The sequence below is a fragment of the Cyclopterus lumpus genome, chromosome 18, assembly GCF_009769545.1.
Source record: "Cyclopterus lumpus isolate fCycLum1 chromosome 18, fCycLum1.pri, whole genome shotgun sequence".
NCBI lineage: Eukaryota > Metazoa > Chordata > Actinopteri > Perciformes > Cyclopteridae > Cyclopterus > Cyclopterus lumpus.
Genome location: NC_046983.1, coordinates 1,130,001 through 1,152,500, shown reverse-complemented (window position 1 = coordinate 1,152,500; position 22,500 = coordinate 1,130,001). Strand labels below are relative to the sequence as shown.

The 22,500-nt window shown below is 49.1% G+C and overlaps 1 protein-coding gene across 2 annotated transcripts; it reads right to left on the bottom strand.

Moving 5' to 3' along the window:
• Positions 1-10,219: 10,219 nt before the first annotated feature.
• LOC117748061 (zinc finger protein 768-like) lies at positions 10,220-14,190 on the bottom strand. Of its 2 annotated transcripts, none has more exons than XM_034557680.1 (6): positions 13,882-14,190; positions 13,437-13,539; positions 13,255-13,355; positions 12,947-13,188; positions 12,496-12,575; positions 10,220-12,417 (listed from the first exon to the last, which is right to left on the bottom strand). In XM_034557680.1, the coding sequence occupies exons 1-6, from the start codon at positions 14,045-14,047 to the stop codon at positions 10,329-10,331; spliced, it is 2,781 nt and encodes a 926-aa protein (XP_034413571.1). In that variant the 5' UTR covers positions 14,048-14,190; the 3' UTR covers positions 10,220-10,328. The 2 variants fall into 2 exon arrangements, with proteins under 2 accessions (XP_034413571.1, XP_034413572.1); XM_034557681.1 differs by having other exon boundaries at positions 12,496-12,572.
• Positions 14,191-22,500: the final 8,310 nt, after the last annotated feature.

The window sequence follows — 22,500 nt, the reverse complement described above, 5'->3', positions numbered from 1 at the left end:
TGGCCACGAGCTGCTTTACCTGCTTCTGGAAACACATAACTTCTGTTTTGGTTCCCATCTCTGTCCAAACCTGTGGGGGAAACGCTCACAGGCAAATTATGATTAGTTGGAGGGTTATTTTTCTTTCTTTTACATCATCATAAGAACTGTTAATGTCTTGACTTACCTGATCATGTAAATTACTGTAATGAGAATAAGTATCAGATCTGAAGTTGACAATGTGTTGAACAATATATGGTGAACGTGTAATGGTAGTATGATGTCTGTCATTTGTCAAAGAGTGGAGTTCAGGTCTATAGTTAGGGCTGGTTCAGGTCTATAGTTAGGGCTGGTTCAGGTCTATAGTTAGAGCTGGTTTAGGTCTATAGATAGGGCTGGTTCAGGTCTATAGATAGGGCTGGTTCAGGTCTATAGTTAGGGCTGGTTCAGGTCTATAGTTAGAGCTGGTTTAGGTCTATAGATAGGGCTGGTTCAGGTCTATAGATAGGGCTGGTTCAGGTCTATAGTTAGGGCTGGTTCAGGTCTATAGTTAGAGCTGGTTTAGGTCTATAGATAGGGCTGGTTCAGGTCTATAGTTAGGGCTGGTTCAGGTCTATAGTTAGAGCTGGTTTAGGTCTATAGATAGGGCTGGTTCAGGTCTATAGTTAGAGCTGGTTTAGGTCTATATTTAGGGCTGGTTCAGGTCTATAGTTAGGGCTGGTTTAGGTCTATAGATAGGGCTGGTTCAGGTCTATAGTTAGGGCTGGTTCAGGTCTATAGTTAGAGCTGGTTTAGGTCTATAGATAGGGCTGGTTCAGGTCTATAGATAGGGCTGGTTCAGGTCTATAGATAGGGCTGGTTCAGGTCTATAGATAGGGCTGGTTCAGGTCTATAGTTAGAGCTGGTTCAGGTCTATAGTTAGAGCTGGTTTAGGTCTATAGATAGGGCTACTTTAGGTCTATAGATAGGGCTGGTTCAGGTCTACAGATAGGGCTGGTTCAGGTCTATAGTTAGGGCTGGTTCAGGTCTATAGTTAGGGCTGGTTCAGGTTTATAGTTAGAGCTGGTTTAGGTCTATAGTTAGAGCTGGTTCAGGTGTATAGATAGGGCTGGTTCAGGTCTATAGATAGGGCTGGTTTAGGTCTATAGATAGGGCTGGTTTAGGTCTATAGATAGGGCTGGTTCAGGTCTATAGTTAGGGCTGGTTCAGGTCTATAGTTAGAGCTGGTTTAGGTCTATAGATAGGGCTGGTTCAGGTCTATAGTTAGAGCTGGTTTAGGTCTATATTTAGGGCTGGTTCAGGTCTATAGTTAGGGCTGGTTTAGGTCTATAGATAGGGCTGGTTCAGGTCTATAGTTAGGGCTGGTTCAGGTCTATAGTTAGAGCTGGTTTAGGTCTATAGATAGGGCTGGTTCAGGTCTATAGATAGGGCTGGTTCAGGTCTATAGATAGGGCTGGTTCAGGTCTATAGTTAGAGCTGGTTCAGGTCTATAGTTAGAGCTGGTTTAGGTCTATAGATAGGGCTACTTTAGGTCTATAGATAGGGCTGGTTCAGGTCTACAGATAGGGCTGGTTCAGGTCTATAGTTAGGGCTGGTTCAGGTCTATAGTTAGGGCTGGTTCAGGTCTATAGTTAGGGCTGGTTCAGGTTTATAGTTAGAGCTGGTTTAGGTCTATAGTTAGAGCTGGTTCAGGTGTATAGATAGGGCTGGTTCAGGTCTATAGATAGGGCTGGTTCAGGTCTATAGATAGGGCTGGTTCAGGTCTATAGTTAGGGCTGGTTCAGGTTTATAGTTAGAGCTGGTTTAGGTCTATAGTTAGAGCTGGTTCAGGTCTATAGTTAGGGCTGGTTCAGGTCTATAGTTAGGGCTGGTTCAGGTCTATAGTTAGAGCTGGTTCAGGTCTATAGTTAGGGCTGGTTCAGGTCTATAGTTAGGGCTGGTTTAGGTCTATAGTTAGGGCTGGTTCAGGTCTATAGTTAGGGCTGGTTCAGGTCTATAGATAGGGCTGGGTTAGGTCTATAGATAGGGCTGGTTCAGGTCTATAGATAGGGCTGGGTTAGGTCTATAGTTAGAGCTGGTTTAGGTCTATAGTTAGGGCTGGTTCAGGTCTATAGTTAGGGCTGGTTCAGGTCTATAGATAGGGCTGGGTTAGGTCTATAGTTAGAGCTGGTTTAGGTCTATAGTTAGGGCTGGTTCAGGTCTATAGTTAGAGCTGGTTCAGGTCTATAGATAGGGCTGGGTTAGGTCTATAGTTAGGGCTGGTTCAGGTCTATAGATAGGGCTGGGTTAGGTCTATAGTTAGAGCTGGTTTAGGTCTATAGTTAGGGCTGGTTCAGGTCTATAGTTAGGGCTGGTTCAGGTCTATAGATAGGGCTGGGTTAGGTCTATAGATAGGGCTGGTTCAGGTCTATAGTTAGAGCTGGTTCAGGTCTATAGTTAGAGCTGGTTCAGGTCTATAGATAGGGCTGGTTTAGGTCTATAGTTAGGGCTGGTTTAGGTCTACAGATAGGGCTGGTTCAGGTCTATAGTTAGGGCTGGTTCAGGTCTATAGTTAGGGCTGGTTCAGGTTTATAGTTAGAGCTGGTTTAGGTCTATAGTTAGAGCTGGTTCAGGTCTATAGATAGGGCTGGTTCAGGTCTATAGATAGGGCTGGTTCAGGTCTATAGTTAGGGCTGGTTCAGGTTTATAGTTAGAGCTGGTTTAGGTCTATAGTTAGGGCTGGTTCAGGTCTATAGTTAGGGCTGGTTCAGGTCTATAGTTAGGGCTGGGTCAGGTCTATAGTTAGAGCTGGTTCAGGTCTATAGTTAGGGCTGGTTCAGGTCTATAGTTAGGGCTTGTTTAGGTCTATATTTAGGGCTGGTTTAGGTCTATAGTTAGGGCTGGTTCAGGTCTATAGTTAGGGCTGGTTTAGGTCTATAGTTAGAGCTGGTTTAGGTCTATAGTTAGGGCTGGTTTAGGTCTATAGTTAGGGCTGGTTCAGGTCTATATTTAGGGCTGGTTCAGGTCTATAGTTAGGGCTGGTTTAGGTCTATAGTTAGGGCTGGTTCAGGTCTATAGTTAGGGCTGGTTCAGGTCTATAGATAGGGCTGGGTTAGGTCTATAGATAGGGCTGGTTCAGGTCTATAGATAGGGCTGGGTTAGGTCTATAGTTAGAGCTGGTTTAGGTCTATAGTTAGGGCTGGGTTAGGTCTATAGTTAGGGCTGGTTCAGGTCTATAGATAGGGCTGGTTCAGGTCTATAGTTAGAGCTGGTTCAGGTCTATAGATAGAGCTGGTTCAGGTCTATAGATAGGGCTGGTTCAGGTCTATAGATAGGGCTGGTTCAGGTCTAGAGTTAGGCCTGGTTCAGGTCTAGAGTTAGGCCTGGTTGTGCATATACTGTATCTATCACTATTACTGAAACCATTAATGCTGTTATTATAATTATAATATGTCTACTGCTGCTGTTGTTATACGTATTATTGGTGCTACTTCTATTATTACAACTCTTATATTTATTATATTAATTATATGTATAATGTCATTTGTTGTGCATAATATAAAGAGCATATACTGCATTTCATATTGAGCAAGAACATTAAATTGAATAGACCGTGAACCTGGTAGAACCTGAGTAGAACCATTGAGAACCAGGCCGTGGACCTGAGGAACACGCAGCCAGCACCGATAGTCCATCACAAACCGCCCCCCCTGGCCTGGGGGGCCGGGGTCTGCAGGAGAACATGATGGTATGAGGATGTTTTGCTCCTGTACTCGTACTTATATTTGAATACAGGGATTCATATCCTAATAATTCACTGTGAAGGCGTTTCTCTCCACAGATGCTGATGATGATTGACATGATATTCAAATGGTGGATGTCTCCTCCCAGCGTAGAGCCCGCCCTCCTCTCCGGTCGGCCTATGGGATCAGACCCCAGCGAGCAGCAGAGGAGACAAGAACAACCGAGGTCTGTTTGAACTTCACTGGACGATATTACATAAACTCAACTTTATTGATATTGTTCATAATCTGTCTTTTATATTGTATTTGTTGAATTAGTATTACTTAGGAAACCATCAATGTTCTTTCTTTTAAGAACTTCCTAAATGTACTATCTTCATCTTCATCATTTTTTAAGCGCTAACCAAAATAACTTTTGTTAATTTACTAATTAATTTACTGCCACTGAAGAGGAAAGACTAAATATAGATCTGAGACACATTCATGTTAGCAAATTAATTTATGAATTAACAAAAGTTATCTTGTTCTCCCTTCTCCTCCCTCTGGTTCTCCCTTCTCTTCCCTCTGGTTCTCCCTTCTCCTCCCTCTGGTTCTCCCTTCTCCTCCCTCTGGTTCTCCCTTCTCCTCCCTCTGGTTCTCTCTTCTCCTCCCTCTGGTTCTCTCTTCTCCTCCCTCTGGTTCTCCCTTCTCCTCCCTCTTGTTCTCCCTTCTCCTCCCTCTGGTTCTCTCTTCTCCTCCCTCTTGTTCTCTCTTCTCCTCCCTCTGGTTCTCCCTTCTCTTCCCTCTGGTTCTCCCTTCTCCTCCCTCTGGTTCTCCCTTCTCCTCCCTCTTGTTCTCCCTTCTCCTCCCTCTGGTTCTCTCTTCTCCTCCCTCTGGTTCTCCCTTCTCCTCCCTCTTGTTCTCCCTTCTCCTCCCTCTTGTTCTCCCTTCTCCTCCCTCTGGTTCTCTCTTCTCCTCCCTCTGGTTCTCCCTTCTCCTCCCTCTTGTTCTCTCTTCTCCTCCCTCTGGTTCTCCCTTCTCCTCCCTCTTGTTCTCTCTTCTCCTCCCTCTGGTTCTCTCTTCTCCTCCCTCTTGTTCTCTCTTCTCTTCCCTCTGGTTCTCCCTTCTCCTCCTCCCTTCTCCTCCCTCTGGTTCTCCCTTCTCCTCCCTCTTGTTCTCTCTTCTCCTCCCTCTGGTTCTCTCTTCTCCTCCCTCTGGTTCTCCCTTCTCCTCCCTCTTGTTCTCTCTTCTCTTCCCTCTGGTTCTCCCTTCTCCTCCTCCCTTCTCCTCCCTCTGGTTCTCCCTTCTCCTCCCTCTTGTTCTCTCTTCTCCTCCCTCTGGTTCTCTCTTCTCCTCCCTCTGGTTCTCTCTTCTCCTCCCTCTTGTTCTCCCTTCTCCTCCCTCTGGTTCTCTCTTCTCCTCCCTCTGGTTCTCTCTTCTCCTCCCTCTTGTTCTCCCTTCTCCTCCCTCTGGTTCTCTCTTCTCCTCCCTCTGGTTCTCTCTTCTCCTCCCTCTTGTTCTCCCTTCTCCTCCCTCTGGTTCTCTCTTCTCCTCCGTCTTGTTCTCTCTTCTCCTCCCTCTGGTTCTCCCTTCTCCTCCCTCTTGTTCTCTCTTCTCCTCCCTCTGGTTCTCCCTTCTCCTCCCTCTTGTTCTCCCTTCTCCTCCCTCTTGTTCTCCCTTCTCCTCCCTCTTGTTCTCTCTTCTCTTCCCTCTGGTTCTCCCTTCTCCTCCTCCCTTCTCCTCCCTCTGGTTCTCCCTTCTCCTCCCTCTTGTTCTCTCTTCTCCTCCCTCTTGTTCTCCCTTCTCCTCCCTCTGGTTCTCCCTTCTCCTCCCTCTTGTTCTCCCTTCTCCTCCCTCTGGTTCTCTCTTCTCCTCCCTCTTGTTCTCTCTTCTCTTCCCTCTGGTTCTCCCTTCTCCTCCTCCCTTCTCCTCCCTCTGGTTCTCCCTTCTCCTCCCTCTTGTTCTCCCTTCTCCTCCCTCTGGTTCTCTCTTCTCCTCCGTCTTGTTCTCTCTTCTCCTCCCCCTCTTGTTCTCTCTTCTCCTCCCTCTGGTTCTCTCTTCTCCTCCCTCTGGTTCTCTCTCCTCCCTCTTGTTCTCTCTTCTCTTCCCTCTTGTTCTCTCTTCTCCTCCCTCTGGTTCTCTCTTCTCCCTCTTGTTCTCTCTTCTCCTCCCTCTTCTCCTCCCTCTGGTTCTCTCTTCTCTTCCCTCTGGTTCTCCCTTCTCCTCCCTCTGGTTCTCCCTTCTCCTCCCTCTTGTTCTCCCTTCTCCTCCCTCTGGTTCTCTCTTCTCCTCCCCCTCTTGTTCTCTCTTCTCCTCCCTCTGGTTCTCTCTTCTCCTCCCTCTGGTTCTCTCTTCTCCTCCGTCTTGTTCTCTCTTCTCCTCCCCCTCTTGTTCTCTCTTCTCCTCCCTCTGGTTCTCTCTTCTCCTCCCTCTGGTTCTCTCTTCTCCCTCTTGTTCTCTCTTCTCCTCCCTTCTCCTCCCTCTTGTTCTCTCTTCTCCTCCCTCTGGTTCTCTCTTCTCCTCTCTTCTCCTCCCTCTGGTTCTCTCTTCTCCTCCCTCTGGTTCTCTCTTCTCCTCCCTTCTCCTCCCTCTTGTTCTCTCTTCTCCTCCGTCTTGTTCTCCCTTCTCCTCCCTCTGGTTCTCTCTTCTCCTCCGTCTTGTTCTCCCTTCTCCTCCCTCTGGTTCTCTCTTCTCCTCCGTCTTGTTCTCCCTTCTCCTCCCTCTGGTTCTCTCTTCTCCTCCCTCTTGTTCTCTCTTCTCCTCCGTCTTGTTCTCCCTTCTCCTCCCTCTGGTTCTCTCTTCTCCTCCCTCTTGTTCTCTCTTCTCCTCCCTCTGGTTCTCCCTTCTCCTCCCTCTTGTTCTCTCTTCTCCTCCCTCTGGTTCTCTCTTCTCCTCCCTCTTGTTCTCTCTTCTCTTCCCTCTGGTTCTCCCTTCTCCTCCTCCCTTCTCCTCCCTCTGGTTCTCCCTTCTCCTCCCTCTTGTTCTCCCTTCTCCTCCCTCTGGTTCTCTCTTCTCCTCCGTCTTGTTCTCTCTTCTCTTCCCTCTTGTTCTCTCTTCTCCTCCCTCTTGTTCTCTCTTCTCCTCCCTCTGGTTCTCTCTTCTCCTCCCTCTGGTTCTCTCTCCTCCCTCTTGTTCTCTCTTCTCTTCCCTCTTGTTCTCTCTTCTCCTCCCTCTGGTTCTCTCTTCTCCCTCTTGTTCTCTCTTCTCCTCCCTCTTCTCCTCCCTCTGGTTCTCTCTTCTCTTCCCTCTGGTTCTCCCTTCTCCTCCCTCTGGTTCTCCCTTCTCCTCCCTCTTGTTCTCCCTTCTCCTCCCTCTGGTTCTCTCTTCTCCTCCCCCTCTTGTTCTCTCTTCTCCTCCCTCTGGTTCTCTCTTCTCCTCCCTCTGGTTCTCTCTTCTCCTCCGTCTTGTTCTCTCTTCTCCTCCCCCTCTTGTTCTCTCTTCTCCTCCCTCTGGTTCTCTCTTCTCCTCCCTCTGGTTCTCTCTTCTCCCTCTTGTTCTCTCTTCTCCTCCCTTCTCCTCCCTCTTGTTCTCTCTTCTCCTCCCTCTGGTTCTCTCTTCTCCTCTCTTCTCCTCCCTCTGGTTCTCTCTTCTCCTCCCTCTGGTTCTCTCTTCTCCTCCCTTCTCCTCCCTCTTGTTCTCTCTTCTCCTCCGTCTTGTTCTCCCTTCTCCTCCCTCTGGTTCTCTCTTCTCCTCCGTCTTGTTCTCCCTTCTCCTCCCTCTGGTTCTCTCTTCTCCTCCGTCTTGTTCTCCCTTCTCCTCCCTCTTGTTCTCCCTTCTCCTCCCTCTGGTTCTCTCTTCTCCTCCCTCTTGTTCTCTCTTCTCCTCCGTCTTGTTCTCCCTTCTCCTCCCTCTGGTTCTCTCTTCTCCTCCCTCTTGTTCTCTCTTCTCCTCCCTCTGGTTCTCTCTTCTCCTCCCCCTCTTGTTCTCCCTTCTCCTCCCTCTGGTTCTCTCTTCTCCTCCCTCTTGTTCTCTCTTCTCCTCCCTCTGGTTCTCTCTTCTCCTCCCTCTGGTTCTCTCTTCTCCTCCCTCTTGTTCTCTCTTCTCCTCCCTCTGGTTCTCTCTTCTCCTCCCTCTGGTTCTCTCTTGTTCTCTCTTCTCCTCCCTCTGGTTCTCCCTTCTCCTCCCTCTTGTTCTCTCTTCTCCTTCTTGTTCTCTCTTCTCCTCCCTTCTCCTCCCTCTTGTTCTCTCTTCTCCTCCCTCTGGTTCTCTCTTCTCCTCTCTTCTCCTCCCTCTGGTTCTCTCTTCTCCTCCCTCTGGTTCTCTCTTCTCCTCCCTTCTCCTCCCTCTTGTTCTCTCTTCTCCTCCGTCTTGTTCTCCCTTCTCCTCCCTCTGGTTCTCTCTTCTCCTCCGTCTTGTTCTCCCTTCTCCTCCCTCTGGTTCTCTCTTCTCCTCCGTCTTGTTCTCCCTTCTCCTCCCTCTTGTTCTCCCTTCTCCTCCCTCTGGTTCTCTCTTCTCCTCCCTCTTGTTCTCTCTTCTCCTCCCTCTGGTTCTCTCTTGTTCTCTCTTCTCCTCCCTCTGGTTCTCCCTTCTCCTCCCTCTTGTTCTCTCTTCTCCTCCCTCTGGTTCTCTCTTCTCCTCCCTCTGGTTCTCTCTTCTCCTCCGTCTTGTTCTCCCTTCTCCTCCCTCTGGTTCTCTCTTCTCCTCCCTCTGGTTCTCTCTTCTCCTCCGTCTTGTTCTCCCTTCTCCTCCCTCTGGTTCTCTCTTCTCCTCCCTCTGGTTCTCTCTTCTCCTCCCTTCTCCTCCCTCTGGTTCTCTCTTCTCCTCCCCCTTCTCCTCTTTAGGCCTCCATGTTTATAAACATGTCAGTCAACTCCTCCTCAGATCTCCTTCCTTATCTGGCTCCTCCCCTCCCCTCCAACCTCACTATGAGCACATGTTTCAGGTCCAACACGAGCGTCTCCATCTTCTCTGCCATCTCCTTCACCTCCATCCTCCTCCTCCCTCTCCTCCTCCGCGTCATCTACCTGGGTTACCAACAATGGAGGAAACAGCGCCCCCTCTGTCACTCTGACGTGTTCACCTTTCACTCCGTCGCCATGCAGCTGAATGAATATTTGGGGTTCGCCATCTTCTTTTGTGGCGGCTACATCGGTCTCCAGCCTGTGCGGCTGGTGGGGGTCTACGTCTTCACCATCAACTCCCTCGGACAGGGCATGTTCCACCTCCTCACCTGCGTGGAGCGCTACCTGGCTGTGGTTCACCCCGTCACCTACCTGGGCCTGAGGCGGGCGGGCGGGGCCAGGATCAGGAACGGGAGCATCGGGAGCGTCTGGCTGCTGTGCTTCGTGTGCGGCGCCACGACGTATAAACTCAACGCTGAGTTCGCCGTGGTCCTTTTCTGCTGCGTCATCGTCTTCTTCTTGGGCGTGCTCTCCTTCTGCAGCGTCCTGGTTCTCTGCGCTCTCGTGCGTCCGATGCCGGGGAAAGAGGGCGGGAAGAGGGAGCTGGTCGACCAATCGAAGCAGAGGGCTTTCCACATCATCCTGGCTGTTATGGGAGTGTTGGCCTTGAGGTTCGGGGGGAATCTAGTGTCCATTGTGATGCTCAATGTACGCGTGGCTAGGGAGGTGTGCGTGGTGTTGATGTCAACGCTGTGGTTCAGTCTGCCCAGCAACCTGTTGACATCGCTGCTGTTTCTACATCGAGCAGGAAAACCACAATCTGAATCAGGATGAGACACTCAAATAAAATCATTTCAATGGTGTAGTCGTTTAAAATGTTGTGGTTGAATATTGAGTTACAATGGGATTCCCACACGTCAGCCAGAATCACATGTGTATCATTTAAAGTCTGTAATGCCCGGATGGTGAGAGCCACTAGAGTCGAGAATGGCACTTAGTGGTGTCATCTGCATAGAAACGAATGTTGTTGCACTGATTTGAAAGAATGTCATTTATGTTTCATGTCAATAGAAATAGAACCAAAGGAAATATATCATCCTGTGTGAGGTCTTCATTCACCATTTAGCGTGTTAGCATGCTAATATATCCTCACAACCGGGTTAGGGGTTCAGGTGCACTAATCAGGGAAGTCGTAGTATAATGTGTACTTTATTACACTATAAAGCAGCGTAATGATTTTACTTTTAACGATGTGCAACGTGACTATTGAAATAAATAAATGTCATAATGACTTCCTGTGTGTTCCTGCAGCTCTGATGACAAACGGATGATATTCAAATCGCTGCTGTTTCAGCTCCCAGTGAAACATTTGCCTGTTGTAATGTACCGTATAATAAATGTATCATTATACATGATTTGCATTTAAAAAACACACACCGGTGCTCAGAATCGATCAGATGTGTATTAATATATATATATATATATAAACTTTAGTTATTTAGAGATTTAGTTTTTTGTGATTCTCAACAACGTGACCGGATCGCCATGAAATCTGATGCCCTTTCATGCAACTTGTGTTAAAATGTGCCTTTTATTTCATTGTGAACTATATAAAATTACATTTATATAAATATAAATATATATATATATATATATATATATATATATATATCATATACACAACAGTCCACCAGGTTCTTATTTCACCATCTGCCAAACTCTGTACACTGGTACAGATCTTTATTGTAGTTACATGCAACACACAGTGTCCAGAGAATGAGAGACAAACACAAAGAATTCACTTGGGTCACGTGGCTCCTTCGGCCACCGGGTGGCTCTTCATGTGTGTTTTCAGGCAGTGGCTCTGAGTGAAGGCCTTGTCGCAGAGCGAGCACTTGTACGGCCTCTCCCCGTTGTGGGTCCTCATGTGCACCGTCAGGTATGATTTCCGGGCGCACGCTTTGCCACAGATCCCACAGACGAACGGCTTGAGGCCCGAGTGGATCGTCACGTGGTTGTCCAGGTTGATCTTGCGTTTGAAGGACCAGCCGCATTCGGGGCAGCGGTACGGTGTCTCCCCCGTGTGGACCCGCATGTGAATCGTCAGGGGCCCTTTGGTGGAGAAGCCCCTGCCGCACTCGCCGCAGTGGTACGGCTTCTCGTCGCTGTGCGTCCGCAGGTGGATCTGCAGCTGCTTGCTGGTCAGGAACATCTTGCAGCAGACGTCGCAGAGGTACGAGCGCTCTCGGTCCACGTGGATCTTCTCGTGCTGCCTCAGCGTCCCGGGGAGTTTGAAGCGCCGCCCGCACACCTGACAGCCGTGGGGTCTCTCCCCGGAGTGGGTCATCTTGTGGCGGGTCAGGGACCTGTCGTCGCTCAGGGATTTGCCGCACACGCCGCAGAGGTGCGTCTTCTTGCCGGCGTGCGTCCCGCGGTGAGCGGTTGACTGGTCCCGCCGCACCAACACTTTGAGGGAAGTGGGACACGGCAGCTTCTCCTCCTTGTGGAGCTTCTGGTGAACCTCCAACGACGCCTTCGACGCAAATGCGTCGCGGCAAACATCGCACTCGTGCGGTTTCTCCCCCGTGCGAACGGCTGCGTGCGCGCAGAGGAAAGACTCGGCCCTCAGCGCGGCGCCAGAAGAAGAGGCGGCGCACGCCGCGCAGACGCCTCCATGACTGTCGCCATGTTTGACCAACGCCACCTCGGACTTGAGCAGCGCGCCGCAGACTTTGCAGGACCGAACGTCTCCGCTCTTCTTGGTCCTCTTGGCGCCAGAACCTCCGGCTTGTTCTTCCCTCGTCGTCACCGGCTGCAGTTTGGAGTCGCTTCCTTTGAGCTCTGCGTCGTTTCCTTTGAGCTCTGCGTCGTTTCCTTTGAGCTCTGCGTCGCTTCCTTTGAGCTCTGCGTCGCTTCCTTTGAGCTCTGCGTCGTTTCCTTTGAGCTCTGCGTCGTTTCCTTTGAGCTCTGCGTCGCTTCCTTTGAGCTCTGCGTCGTTTCCTTTGGGCTCTGCGTCGTTTCCTTTGGGTTCTGCGTCGCTTCCTTTGAGCTCTGCGTCGTTTCCTTTGGGCTCTGCGTCGTTTCTTTTAGGCTCTGTGTCGTTTCCTTTGAGCTCTGCATCGCTTCCTTTGAGCTCTGCGTCGTTTCCTTTGAGCTCTGCATCGCTTCCTTTGAGCTCTGCGTCGTTTCCTTTGAGCTCTGCATCGCTTCCTTTGAGCTCTGCATCGCTTCCTTTGAGCTCTGCGTCGCTTCCTTTGAGCTCTGCGTCGTTTCCTTTGAGCTCTGCGTCGCTTCCTTTGGGTTCTGCGTCGTTTCCTTTGGGCTCTGCGTCGTTTCCTTTGAGCTCTGCGTCGCTTCCTTTGGATTCTGCGTCACTTCCTTTGGGTTCTGCGTCGTTTCCTTTAGGCTCTGCGTCGCTTCCTTTGGGTTCTGCGTCGTTTCCTTTGAGCTCTGCGTTGTTTCCTTTGAGCTCTGCGTCGCTTCCTTTGGGTTCTGCGTCGTTTCCTTTGAGCTCTGCGTCGCTTCCTTTGAGCTCTGCGTCGTTTCCTTTGAGCTCTGCGTCGCTTCCTTTGGGTTCTGCGTCGTTTCCTTTAGGCTCTGCGTCGTTTCCTTTGAGCTCTGCGTCGTTTCCTTTGAGCTCTGCGTCGCTTCCTTTGGGTTCTGCGTTGTTTCCTTTGGGTTCTGCGTCGTTTCCTTTAGGCTCTGCTTCGCTCTTTTCCGGTTTCCAATCGCCGCCGCCGTGATTCGCCTCTTCTTCCTCCTTTTCAACGCCATCATCGTTACTCTCGGCCGGCTCTGGCGTCCGTTCCTCATCATCAGCTTCCTCCGTTTCCATGTGTTGATGTTGTGACGCTGAGCCGATGGACCCGTCTCCTCCTTCCACCTCCTGAACGGAGCTGTTTAAGAAGCGAGTTTAAGGTCGTCAACGTTGCCGTGGTAATAAAACGCTTTGAAAAAGGACTCTTGTGGTTTACCTGCTGTGAAGTCCGGCTCCATCACTCGCCTGTCGGGGGTTCATCTCCTCTCCTCCGGTCGGACGTTCCTTCTTTTTCTGCTATTTAAATAAAACTCATGTCAACTTTTTAAAACCTTTAACCCTCTGAACCCCAAAACCTGTTCGTCGTCTTTAAACAATCACTAAAACCACTAGCTGTAAAAAACGGTCATTATCGTGAGGTTTTGATCTTTACGGCGGTCCTTGAACACATCGCGGCTGATAAACTCTTCCATCAGAAAAGAGAAACCAATCTCTCCACTAATAATCTATATATATCTATAATACTTTAATATTTAATGTACTTTTATATGTTTTAACATTGGTAATACTTGCAGACACAATGTTGTATGAATAGATAATATAAATGATTGATGTGGTAATAACCGAGTTATCCTGCATGAAGACGTTCCGGCTTCGGGGCTCGATACCTTGAGTCGGATGTAGAGCGTCGCCTTCGCCCCCGAGCCGCCGGCGCTCCTCTGGATCTCCTCCGCCGTCAGCGACTTCAGCCTCAGAGGTTTGAGTCTCCGCCTCTCGTCCGACGCCAAGAGGTCGAAGCGTCCGCCGTCTCCGGCCAGCTGAGGGAAGGTGGACCGGAGCAGCTCCAGGAAGTCCGGCGCCCGCAGGCCCCGGGGACACCGGAGCTCCAGCATCGGGCTCCTCTTCAGAACTGACGAGGAGAGACGAGGAAGTGAGAACTCGTGAAACGACGACCGGAGAGGAGTTTAACTCGTACCGTTGTTGGAGAGCACGGCGGTCCGAGAGTCCTCCAGGATCCGGATCCTGAAGTCCACGTGGGTCTGAGGTCTGCCGGGCTTCCTCTTCTTATGCTGACATCTGGGCGGGGAGGGGTCGTTATGAAGTGCTTTAAGGACGAATAGATGGCTGAAAAGGTCAATAAGGTCAATGTAAAGGAACCTGGATGGAGTTTCATCTGTCGAGTCCTCCTGGTTCTCTGGCTCCTCCTCTTCATCGCCCTGCTCTTCCTCAACGCCACCGAGGCTCCAGCTGTCAATCACACCTACAAAAGAGTAAAAATATCAAATATGTCCAGTTTACGTTCGTGGAAAACAGTTTTCATTTTATTTATTTATTAAGTAGAAGTTTATTGTCGGTCACTGAAAACTAACTTCTCATGAATATTATTAATATTATTCTATCCAGCAGGTGAGTAAAACGTGTATAAAAGTAAGAATATACAAGTGAGATTGATTGTTTTTTAATGACGTCACAAACGGCCCTGGTGGCTCAGGCAGACAAAGCGGAAGTCAGCACAACGCTGACGTCACCACCAGTCTGAACGCGTCAAAGAGAAGCGAAGTGCTCGCGCGTCTCAGGACTTAAAGTCTTTCATCCTGCCGACCTGCAGCGTCGCGAGCCGCCGGCTGCAGCCGGTGGAGCTCGCGCCTGAGGCCCGCCGCCTCGTGCTCGTAGCCGGTCACGGTTCTCTCGACCACCGCGAGGATCTCGCGCGCGGCCGAGGCGAGCCTGCGCGTGACGAACCCCCTCAGGACTTCCGCTTTGGACATGCTGCTCGGACCGGAAACGCGTTTCTCCTCAAACGACACGCGCAGTGCGACTCTGAGATGGAGGGACTCGTTCAGGGAGCACCGTTCACGAGCTCAGCGGGGCTTCCGGTTCCTGGTGCGTGCACTAATATCATCCGAGTAGAAACCAAGACCTGAGCCAAGTGTTCCCCTTTCTTCTCTTTCTCCTTCTTCTTCTTCTTCTCCTTCTCCTCCTCTTTCTCCTCCTTCTCCTCCTCTTTCTCCTTCTTCTCCTCTTTCTCCTCCCTCTCCTCCTCTTTCTCCTTCTTCTCCTCCTTCTCCTCCTTCTTCTCCTTCGTTGATAGACATTAAATAATTAAATGTGAATACAGTTGCATAACAATGAAGTCAAAACTAAGGAAAACAAGTAAAAAAGGTTGGTGATAATAAATCGAAATTGAATTATTGATGAAAATATCTGAAATAAGCCCTAAACTATAATTTGTGTGTAATTGTTGAATGTGAAGTCTCTCACGTTATTAAAATGACTGTTTTGGTGGAAGAAGTCCTCCGATATGTGACTAAAATATCGGAGGATTTATACTAAAAAGTATAAATACATGTGTCTGAAAGCTAAATGTACGACGTCACAGGAAGGCCATCAAACTGCATGACTCCTCCCCCTTCTGGACAGCTGAAACAACAACAACACGTGCAATCCTATTTTTATCGTACTTTTATTGTTCATAAAGTTCAGACGAATCTCGAGCTGCCTCGTGCCTGGAAGAAGTTGCTGCTCTCATCCCATTGGCTGCTCTCAGCCAATGGGATGAGAGCAGCCAACAGTTCCCGTCTGTTGCGTCCACGTGAGAGAACAATATGGAGTCTTACCAACGGTTTTATTAAAAATTCATGCGTTGAGCTAAACTCTTATTGGTTAGTGTCAGAGGGTTAATTAGTTAGTCAGAATAATTTCTTGGACACTAATAATGGTTATTCGGTTCACATAAGTTTATATTTGTTTGTATTGTTTGTTTGTTTTTTCATAATCTTTCTTTTTTTCATAATCTTTCATCAAACTCTGGCTCAAGAACTTCCTCATTAATACTTATTAATGAAGACAATTAAAGATAATAAAGTTATATCTCATCTTGTTTCCGTAATGATTGTGATAACCAACAATAAGACGGAGGGAGACGGAGCTGGCAAATATTTATCAACAACACAAACCAACAACATCGTTGCTAGAATCAATAATGAATACGAGTAAATATGAGTCACGTTTATCTGAAACATTCTTCTTCATTCAACGGTTCAGTGAAGTTCTGGTAAAGTTACAATAAGCTGTCATTGCAGTCAATAAGCTCAAGAAAATAAATATTTTAATTGTCAAAAAACGAATCGTTGCTTTGATTCACCTCTTCATCAACACTCTTCCTGGCCTCTCCCTCCCTCCACCTTCTCTCTTGCTATTTTCACCGGCATGCTCGACTTCCTGGGCTTCTTCTTGGGCAAGTGGTCACCTGACTCCCACCGCCGCTGCCCACTGGTCAGCGGGCTTGCGCGAGTCTCCACGGTGACGGGGGCGGGGCCAAGTGCAGTGCGGTTGATGTGTTGACGCCGTTCGGTTTTGTCCACCATGGGGACGAGAGACGGAGGTGAGCCCAGGGGAGGAGGAGGAGGGGTCTGGGTTAGGTGTAGAGGCTGAGGAGAAGGGGAGGCAGCTTGAGGCGGCGTGTTGCCCCGGACAACATGTTGGTTGTTTGGACGACTGTTTAGCCCGTTTGTCCGCGCGTGTGCGTCGTCTTCCTGTCGCCAAACCGCGTCGCCGATATCTTCCTCCGCGCACACGCGCGTGTGAGCCTCTCTAAGTATTTGCAGTTCGGAGTGTGCGCTCAAATGCCGGTGAGCGTGTGCGGTTCTGTGGGCTTGTGCGTCTCTGCCGGCTCCCGTATGCAACCGTGGGTTCGGGTTGGCGCTGTGTCGGTTTCGGCTACGTAGCGAGCTGAAGACCATGGTGCAGCCCGCCACCGTGCACCGATGTTTGATCTTCAAGTGGACGGCGTTGTAGTGGATCTTCAGCGTTCCTGCACCAACAAGAAGGGAGACGCTGGTTAAGTTGATGCCGACGGACCGACCTCACAGGTTCTGTTCCTGGAGTAGCAGGAGGAGCTAATCCAGCCCAAACATGCACCATGGCAACCGCAGCTAAGATATCTTTTCTCGAGTAAAGAGTAAAACAATGTGGTTGGAAGACACAAGAACAGCAGAGGACCCCACATTGAACCCTGTGGAACACCAAGTCACAAGAACAGCAGAGGACCCCACATTGAACCCTGTGGAACACCAAGTCACAAGAACAGCAGAGGACCCCACATTGAACCCTGTGGAACACCAAGTCACAAGAACAGCAGAGGACCCCACATTAAACCCTGTGGAACACCAACTCACAAGAACAGCAGAGGACCCCACATTAAACCCTGTGGAACACCAAGTCACAAGAACAGCAGAGGACCCCACATTGAACTATATGGAACCTCTTGAGCCTGTAGAATTAGATAAATTACTATAGCAATGTGTAAATTGGGATTTAATGATTTGCTATAACTTCACACTGGTTACGAAAGAATATCTATGTGTAGATTATTGTTTAATAATTTACTATATTATTGAAGGATATCTCTGTAGATTATTTGATGATATACTGTATTATTAAAGAATGTCTCGGGGTTGGGAAACTTAGGAGGAAGGGAATTCTATGTATGCACTTTGCAGATGTATATTCGGAGCAGACAGGCAGATGGCTGCCCAGGTATGTCTCCCCCCAGCAGGGAGAAGGACCCATGGTGTGACCCCTGGAGGAGACCCCGGACATGGCCCCATGGTGTGACCCCTGGAGGAGACCCCGGACATGGCCCCCTGGTGTGACCCCTGGAGGAGACCCCGGACATGGCCCCCTGGTGTGACCCCTGGAGGAGACCCCGGACATGGCCCCATGGTGTGACCCCTGGAGGAGACCCCGAACATGGCCCCATGGTGTGACCCCTGGAGGAGACCCCGGACATGGCCCCCTGGTGTGACCCCTGGAGGAGACCCCGGACATGGCCCCATGGTGTGACCCCAGACATGGCCCCATGGTGTAACCCCTGGAGGAGACCCCGAACATGGCCCCATGGTGTGACCCCTGGAGGAGACCCCAGACATGGCCCCCTGGTGTGACCCCTGGAGGAGACCCCGGACATGGCCCCCTGGTGTGACCCCTGGAGGAGACCCCGGACATGGCCCCCTGGTGTGACCCCTGGAGGAGACCCCGGACATGGCCCCCTGGTGTGACCCCTGGAGGAGACCCCGGACATGGCCCCATGGTGTGACCCCTGGAGGAGACCCCGGACATGGCCCCATGGTGTGACCCCTGGAGGAGACCCCGAACATGGCCCCATGGTGTGACCCCTGGAGGAGACCCCGGACATGGCCCCCTGGTGTGACCCCTGGAGGAGACCCCGGACATGGCCCCCTGGTGTGACCCCTGGAGGAGACCCCGAACATGGCCCCATGGTGTGACCCCTGGAGGAGACCCCGGACATGGCCCCATGGTGTGACCCCTGGAGGAGACCCCGGACATCGCCCCATGGTGTGACCCCTGGAGGAGACCCCGGACATGGCCCCCTGGTGTGACCCCTGGAGGAGACCCCGGACATGGCCCCATGGTGTGACCCCTGGAGGAGACCCCGGACATGGCCCCATGGTGTGACCCCAGACATGGCCCCATGGTGTGACCCCTGGAGGAGACCCCGGACATGGCCCCCTGGTGTGACCCCTGGAGGAGACCCCGGACATCGCCCCATGGTGTGACCCCTGGAGGAGACCCCGGACATGGCCCCCTGGTGTGACCCCTGGAGGAGACCCCGGACATGGCCCCATGGTGTGACCCCTGGAGGAGACCCCGAACATGGCCCCATGGTGTGACCCCTGGAGGAGACCCCGGACATGGCCCCATGGTGTGACCCCTGGAGGAGACCCCGGACATGGCCCATGGTGTGACCCCAGACATGGCCCCATGGTGTAACCCCTGGAGGAGACCCCGAACATGGCCCCATGGTGTGACCCCTGGAGGAGACCCCGGACATGGCCCATGGTGTGACCCCTGGAGGAGACCCCGGACATGGCCCCATGGTGTGACCCCTGGAGGAGACCCCGGACATGGCCCCATGGAGACGGCTCAGCCTATGGCAGACAAGCACCAATGTGTTTCCTGGAAAGCTCGACCAATGAGAAGCGAATATGGCGCGGGAGATATAAAAAGAGATGTTTGTTGGAGAGACAAGGCTTTTTTCTTTTTGGGTAACGGCAGACAGACACTGGATAGCTGCATGTAGGCCGTGATCCTTTAAAAGCCCTCAGCTGAGCATTATATTTAGTGTGCGTGATTTGCTGTTAGACAGTTTAACTGGATGTAGTGATTCATGTTCCCTCAGCTGAGAGTTATACTCTGTATCAGAACCGTTATTAATTATTGGTAATATTTCTGATTAAACATTTTTTATTATAATTTTTCGTCTCCGGACATTTACTTCGGTTCCACACCCAACAAGCCCAAATAAGTAGGGGATCTGCAACAGGACCTTGAGGACTTGGAGAAACCACATTATTCCTACCTTTGTCGTAGAAGCTTTTCCCACAAACGCCACAGCAGACCCTCCCCTTCCGACCTCCTGCGGGTGAAAGAGAAGGGAGGGAGCAGAGGGAAGACGGGAGAGGACAGAGGGAAGAAGATGAGGATGGGAGTGGATGGCGGGAGGAAAAAAAGGACGAGTTGGGAAGAGGACAGAGGAAGGAGGAGGAGAAGGATGGGAGGGACTTGAAAGGAAAGGAAGAGGAGCCGTGCAACTTCTGGGAAATCTTTGGGGGAGAGGAGGATATGGGCTGATGGAGTGAGGAAGAAGGTGAAGAGGTGTTCTCCTGTTGCGCCATGCCCCGGTGAAGGTCAAGCTCCTGGTCGCCGAGGAACCGGGGTTCCTGATGCCACAAGGAACGGGTCGTATTTGGCCTGTCGGGGTCTGCTTTGATTTTTAAACACGGTTCAACTTTAGATTTCTGCAAAATCGGATCGTTCTCTTCCTCTCTTCCTCCTCCCTCCTGTCTCTCAGGCAATTTGGTCCCACTGAGCTTCCGTAGACACTGGCTTAGCTTACTGGGAGCAACAAGCTCCTGGTATAAGAAAGACAAAGAGGAGGTGGAGGGCAACAATAAGTGGAGAAAACCAAACACTCCTTATCAGACTTAAAGAATCGTAAACTCTGTGAATGTTGTCGTGGAACACGTTAAAAGTAATTTATTGTAATTACCTTGGTGGGCGGAACCAAACAGTGCAAGGCGGAGCTTGGAAAGTGGAAAGGCAGAAGCAAAGACGGCCCCTCTGGAAAGTTTTCGAAATGGCGGACAGTGTCTTTGTGGTCCGCCGGACTGTTTTTCTTGTAACGGCAGACGAAACGTGAATCTCCTCTTGTGTTCCTAAACACTCCGTTCCGCTCGACCACCGCGCTGACATCGCTGACATTTGATTGGAAGCTCTTCGGGGCGGGCCTTAGCTCCAGGTCGGAGAGGTGATTGACAGCTGCCAGGCACTGGAGCGTCATCAACTCGACTATGGGGCGCGTCTCGCCAAAGCGAAGGAACTGCTTGAGGGTGAGCAGCTCCTCCTCGGGGGTCGCCATCAACCATCGGTCCAACACCTTCCCATCGGGGTGCTGGACGGACCCATGAGAGCAGGTCAAAGGTCATGACCGAAGAAAACAAGAATGATTTCATTAATAATCAGGAGTCAAAGCCAACACCAGTTTACAGACACATTTAGTGTAATCTTTGCAGGTAGTTCATACATTAGGTTCTAGTGTTGTGTACCTCCGAATACAGTTTCTAATATATTTCACATTTCTACAAAACAGGCCAATTTGTTTTTCGATGGTTTAGAAATCTTCATTTGAGTGAATATTTTGCAGCCAAATGAATCGTTTAGAAAACATTCAACCTTTGTTACTTTATGGAACATTTAATACTTGACTTGTTTCTTTACAGGGTTTGTATGAAGGTAATAAAGTAGTTTATGAAGATGAGATATGAGTTTACAGATAATCATCATCCCTCCTTGGCTCAGTGGAGGTTAGTTTGCGATGTTCTGCCGGTTTCACCCGCTGTCTTTTTGGTTCTTCACAGTTCATTTTGTTTGTACATCTATTAGTAAAAAGAAGGTTCTACAAGCTTAAAGCGAACAGTAACGTTGATGTTTACTGGTGTAGAGTTACATCAGAATGTCTCATGATAATCAATATCTGCATACCTGAAGCATGTAGCCTCTTACGTAATCCCCCAGACTCCAGCCCAGGGTGTTCAGGATGTGTCCCACCTGAAGACGACCAAAAGCAACCTGTTACGCATCCAGTGGACTCCATCACTACCTTGTGACATGTTCCTGGTGTCAAAGAGCTCCTCCGTGGAGCTGCTCTCAGCCAGGTGGATGTACCTGTTCTGGGCTCAGGATGCTGAAGAGGCGATCCAGAAGGATCTTCAGGCGGACGGGAATGGCCTGAGCTCCGTACAGCACCAGGGAGCTCAGGTCGAACACCAGCCCAGGGAGGGCCACCTCCACTGGGCTGCAGCTGGAGGGCGGCTGGGCTGGAAACTGGAGCTTTGCCAAGGCTGAAGAGGAAGAGGACGAATCAGTGTCTCGTTATTACTACCTGTGTGAAATGTGGAATATTTGTTTTTGGACATATTTTGTCTATAAATACAAACAAAATGTATGAAAAAAAAACAGATGTGTGTTTACCATCTGATAAAACATTGCGTTTGTGTGTGTGTGTCTGTGTGTGTGCGTGTGTCTGTGTGTGCGTGTGTCTGTGTGTGTGTGTCTGTGTGTGTGTGTGTGTGTGTGTACGTGTGTGTGTGCAGATGCTTTCTCCAGATGCTCTCGGTGATGTGATGACAGCGACACCTGACTTTCATGTCACCGTGTCGTCTGAACACATCTGCAGTGTGTGTGTCTGTCTGTTTGTGTGTGTCTGTGTGTGTGTGTGTGTGTGTGTGTGTGTGTCAGCAGGTGGGTGAAGTCCAACCTGAGACTTGTTGTCAAACTGAACTGAAGTTTTCTTCACGACACAAACCTTCAGTCTAAAGAGGAATAATAATGTTCCCAAAGCTTCAGTCCTAACGTTTTACATTTTACGTTTTACAACAAACTAGATTTAGTTTGTGGGGACACATTTGACTTTGAAACCCTACATTATGGGGTCACAGTTCACTTTGAATATCCACATTGTGGGGACTAAATCTTTGGTGGAGATCCACATTGTGGGGACCTAAATCTTTGGTGGACATCCACATTGTGGGGACCTAAATCTTTGGTGGACATCTACATTGTGGGGACCTAAATCTTTGGTGGACATCTACATTGTGGGGACCTAAATCTTTGGTGGACATCCACATTGTGGGGACCTAAATCTTTGGTGGACATCCACATTGTGGGGACCTAAATCTTTGGTGGACATCTACATTGTGGGGACCTAAATCTTTGGTGGACATCTACATTGTGGGGAAACACATTTTTGGATAGAGACGACCGAAATGTCCACACACATAACGGCGACGTGTGTGTGCGTCGTACCGTGTGGGACCCAGCCGTGTCCACAGCGATCACATGACCTGAGTTGGACACTTCCTGGTTTGAAACACACACAGTTGCAGCCGGCCGCTGTGCACCGGACGGACTGAGAAACAGGAGAGCACATTAATATTCTTAATTATGAGAACACAAAGTACATAAAACCTGATTATTAGACACACGTGATGTTATGTTTTACCTCCTCGGTGTCCGGACTCATCTTCATGTCTCAGCTCCTTTTCAACACACAAAAGTAATAATAATATTTACTCACTATTACTTCTACTAGGAATACCTCATAAATTGTTTAGGATATTATTTATGCTACATAAAAATATATATTATTAGTTCTACACTAAGGAATTAATTGATCACTGAGTGCTTATGAAAATTAAAAAGCATTTATTTTAATGTATTAGTTTAGTACCTTAAAAAGACGAATGAAAAGATTTGACTTTCGTTCATCATCATTTATCAAAATTAAATAAATAATTAATCATTCTTTAAATGTATATTTGATACATTTCATATTCTTATATTTGTATATTTTTCATTATATTTCTTATGATTTTATATTTAAAAAACATGTTGTACTGTTAGTGCATATACTTAGTTTTTATTTATTTTGTGTCCTTTATCACCCAAATCTATTTAACAATAATAATAATAATAATAACAACAACAATGCTAATAATACATTTAAAGTGATTTACAAGGCAATACAATTAAGATAAAGGGAGAATAGAGAAAAAAACAGTTAAACATTAAACATATATTAACAAATACAGATAAAATAAAAATGAGCATCTCATCTCTCTTTTTTAAATATATTAATTAT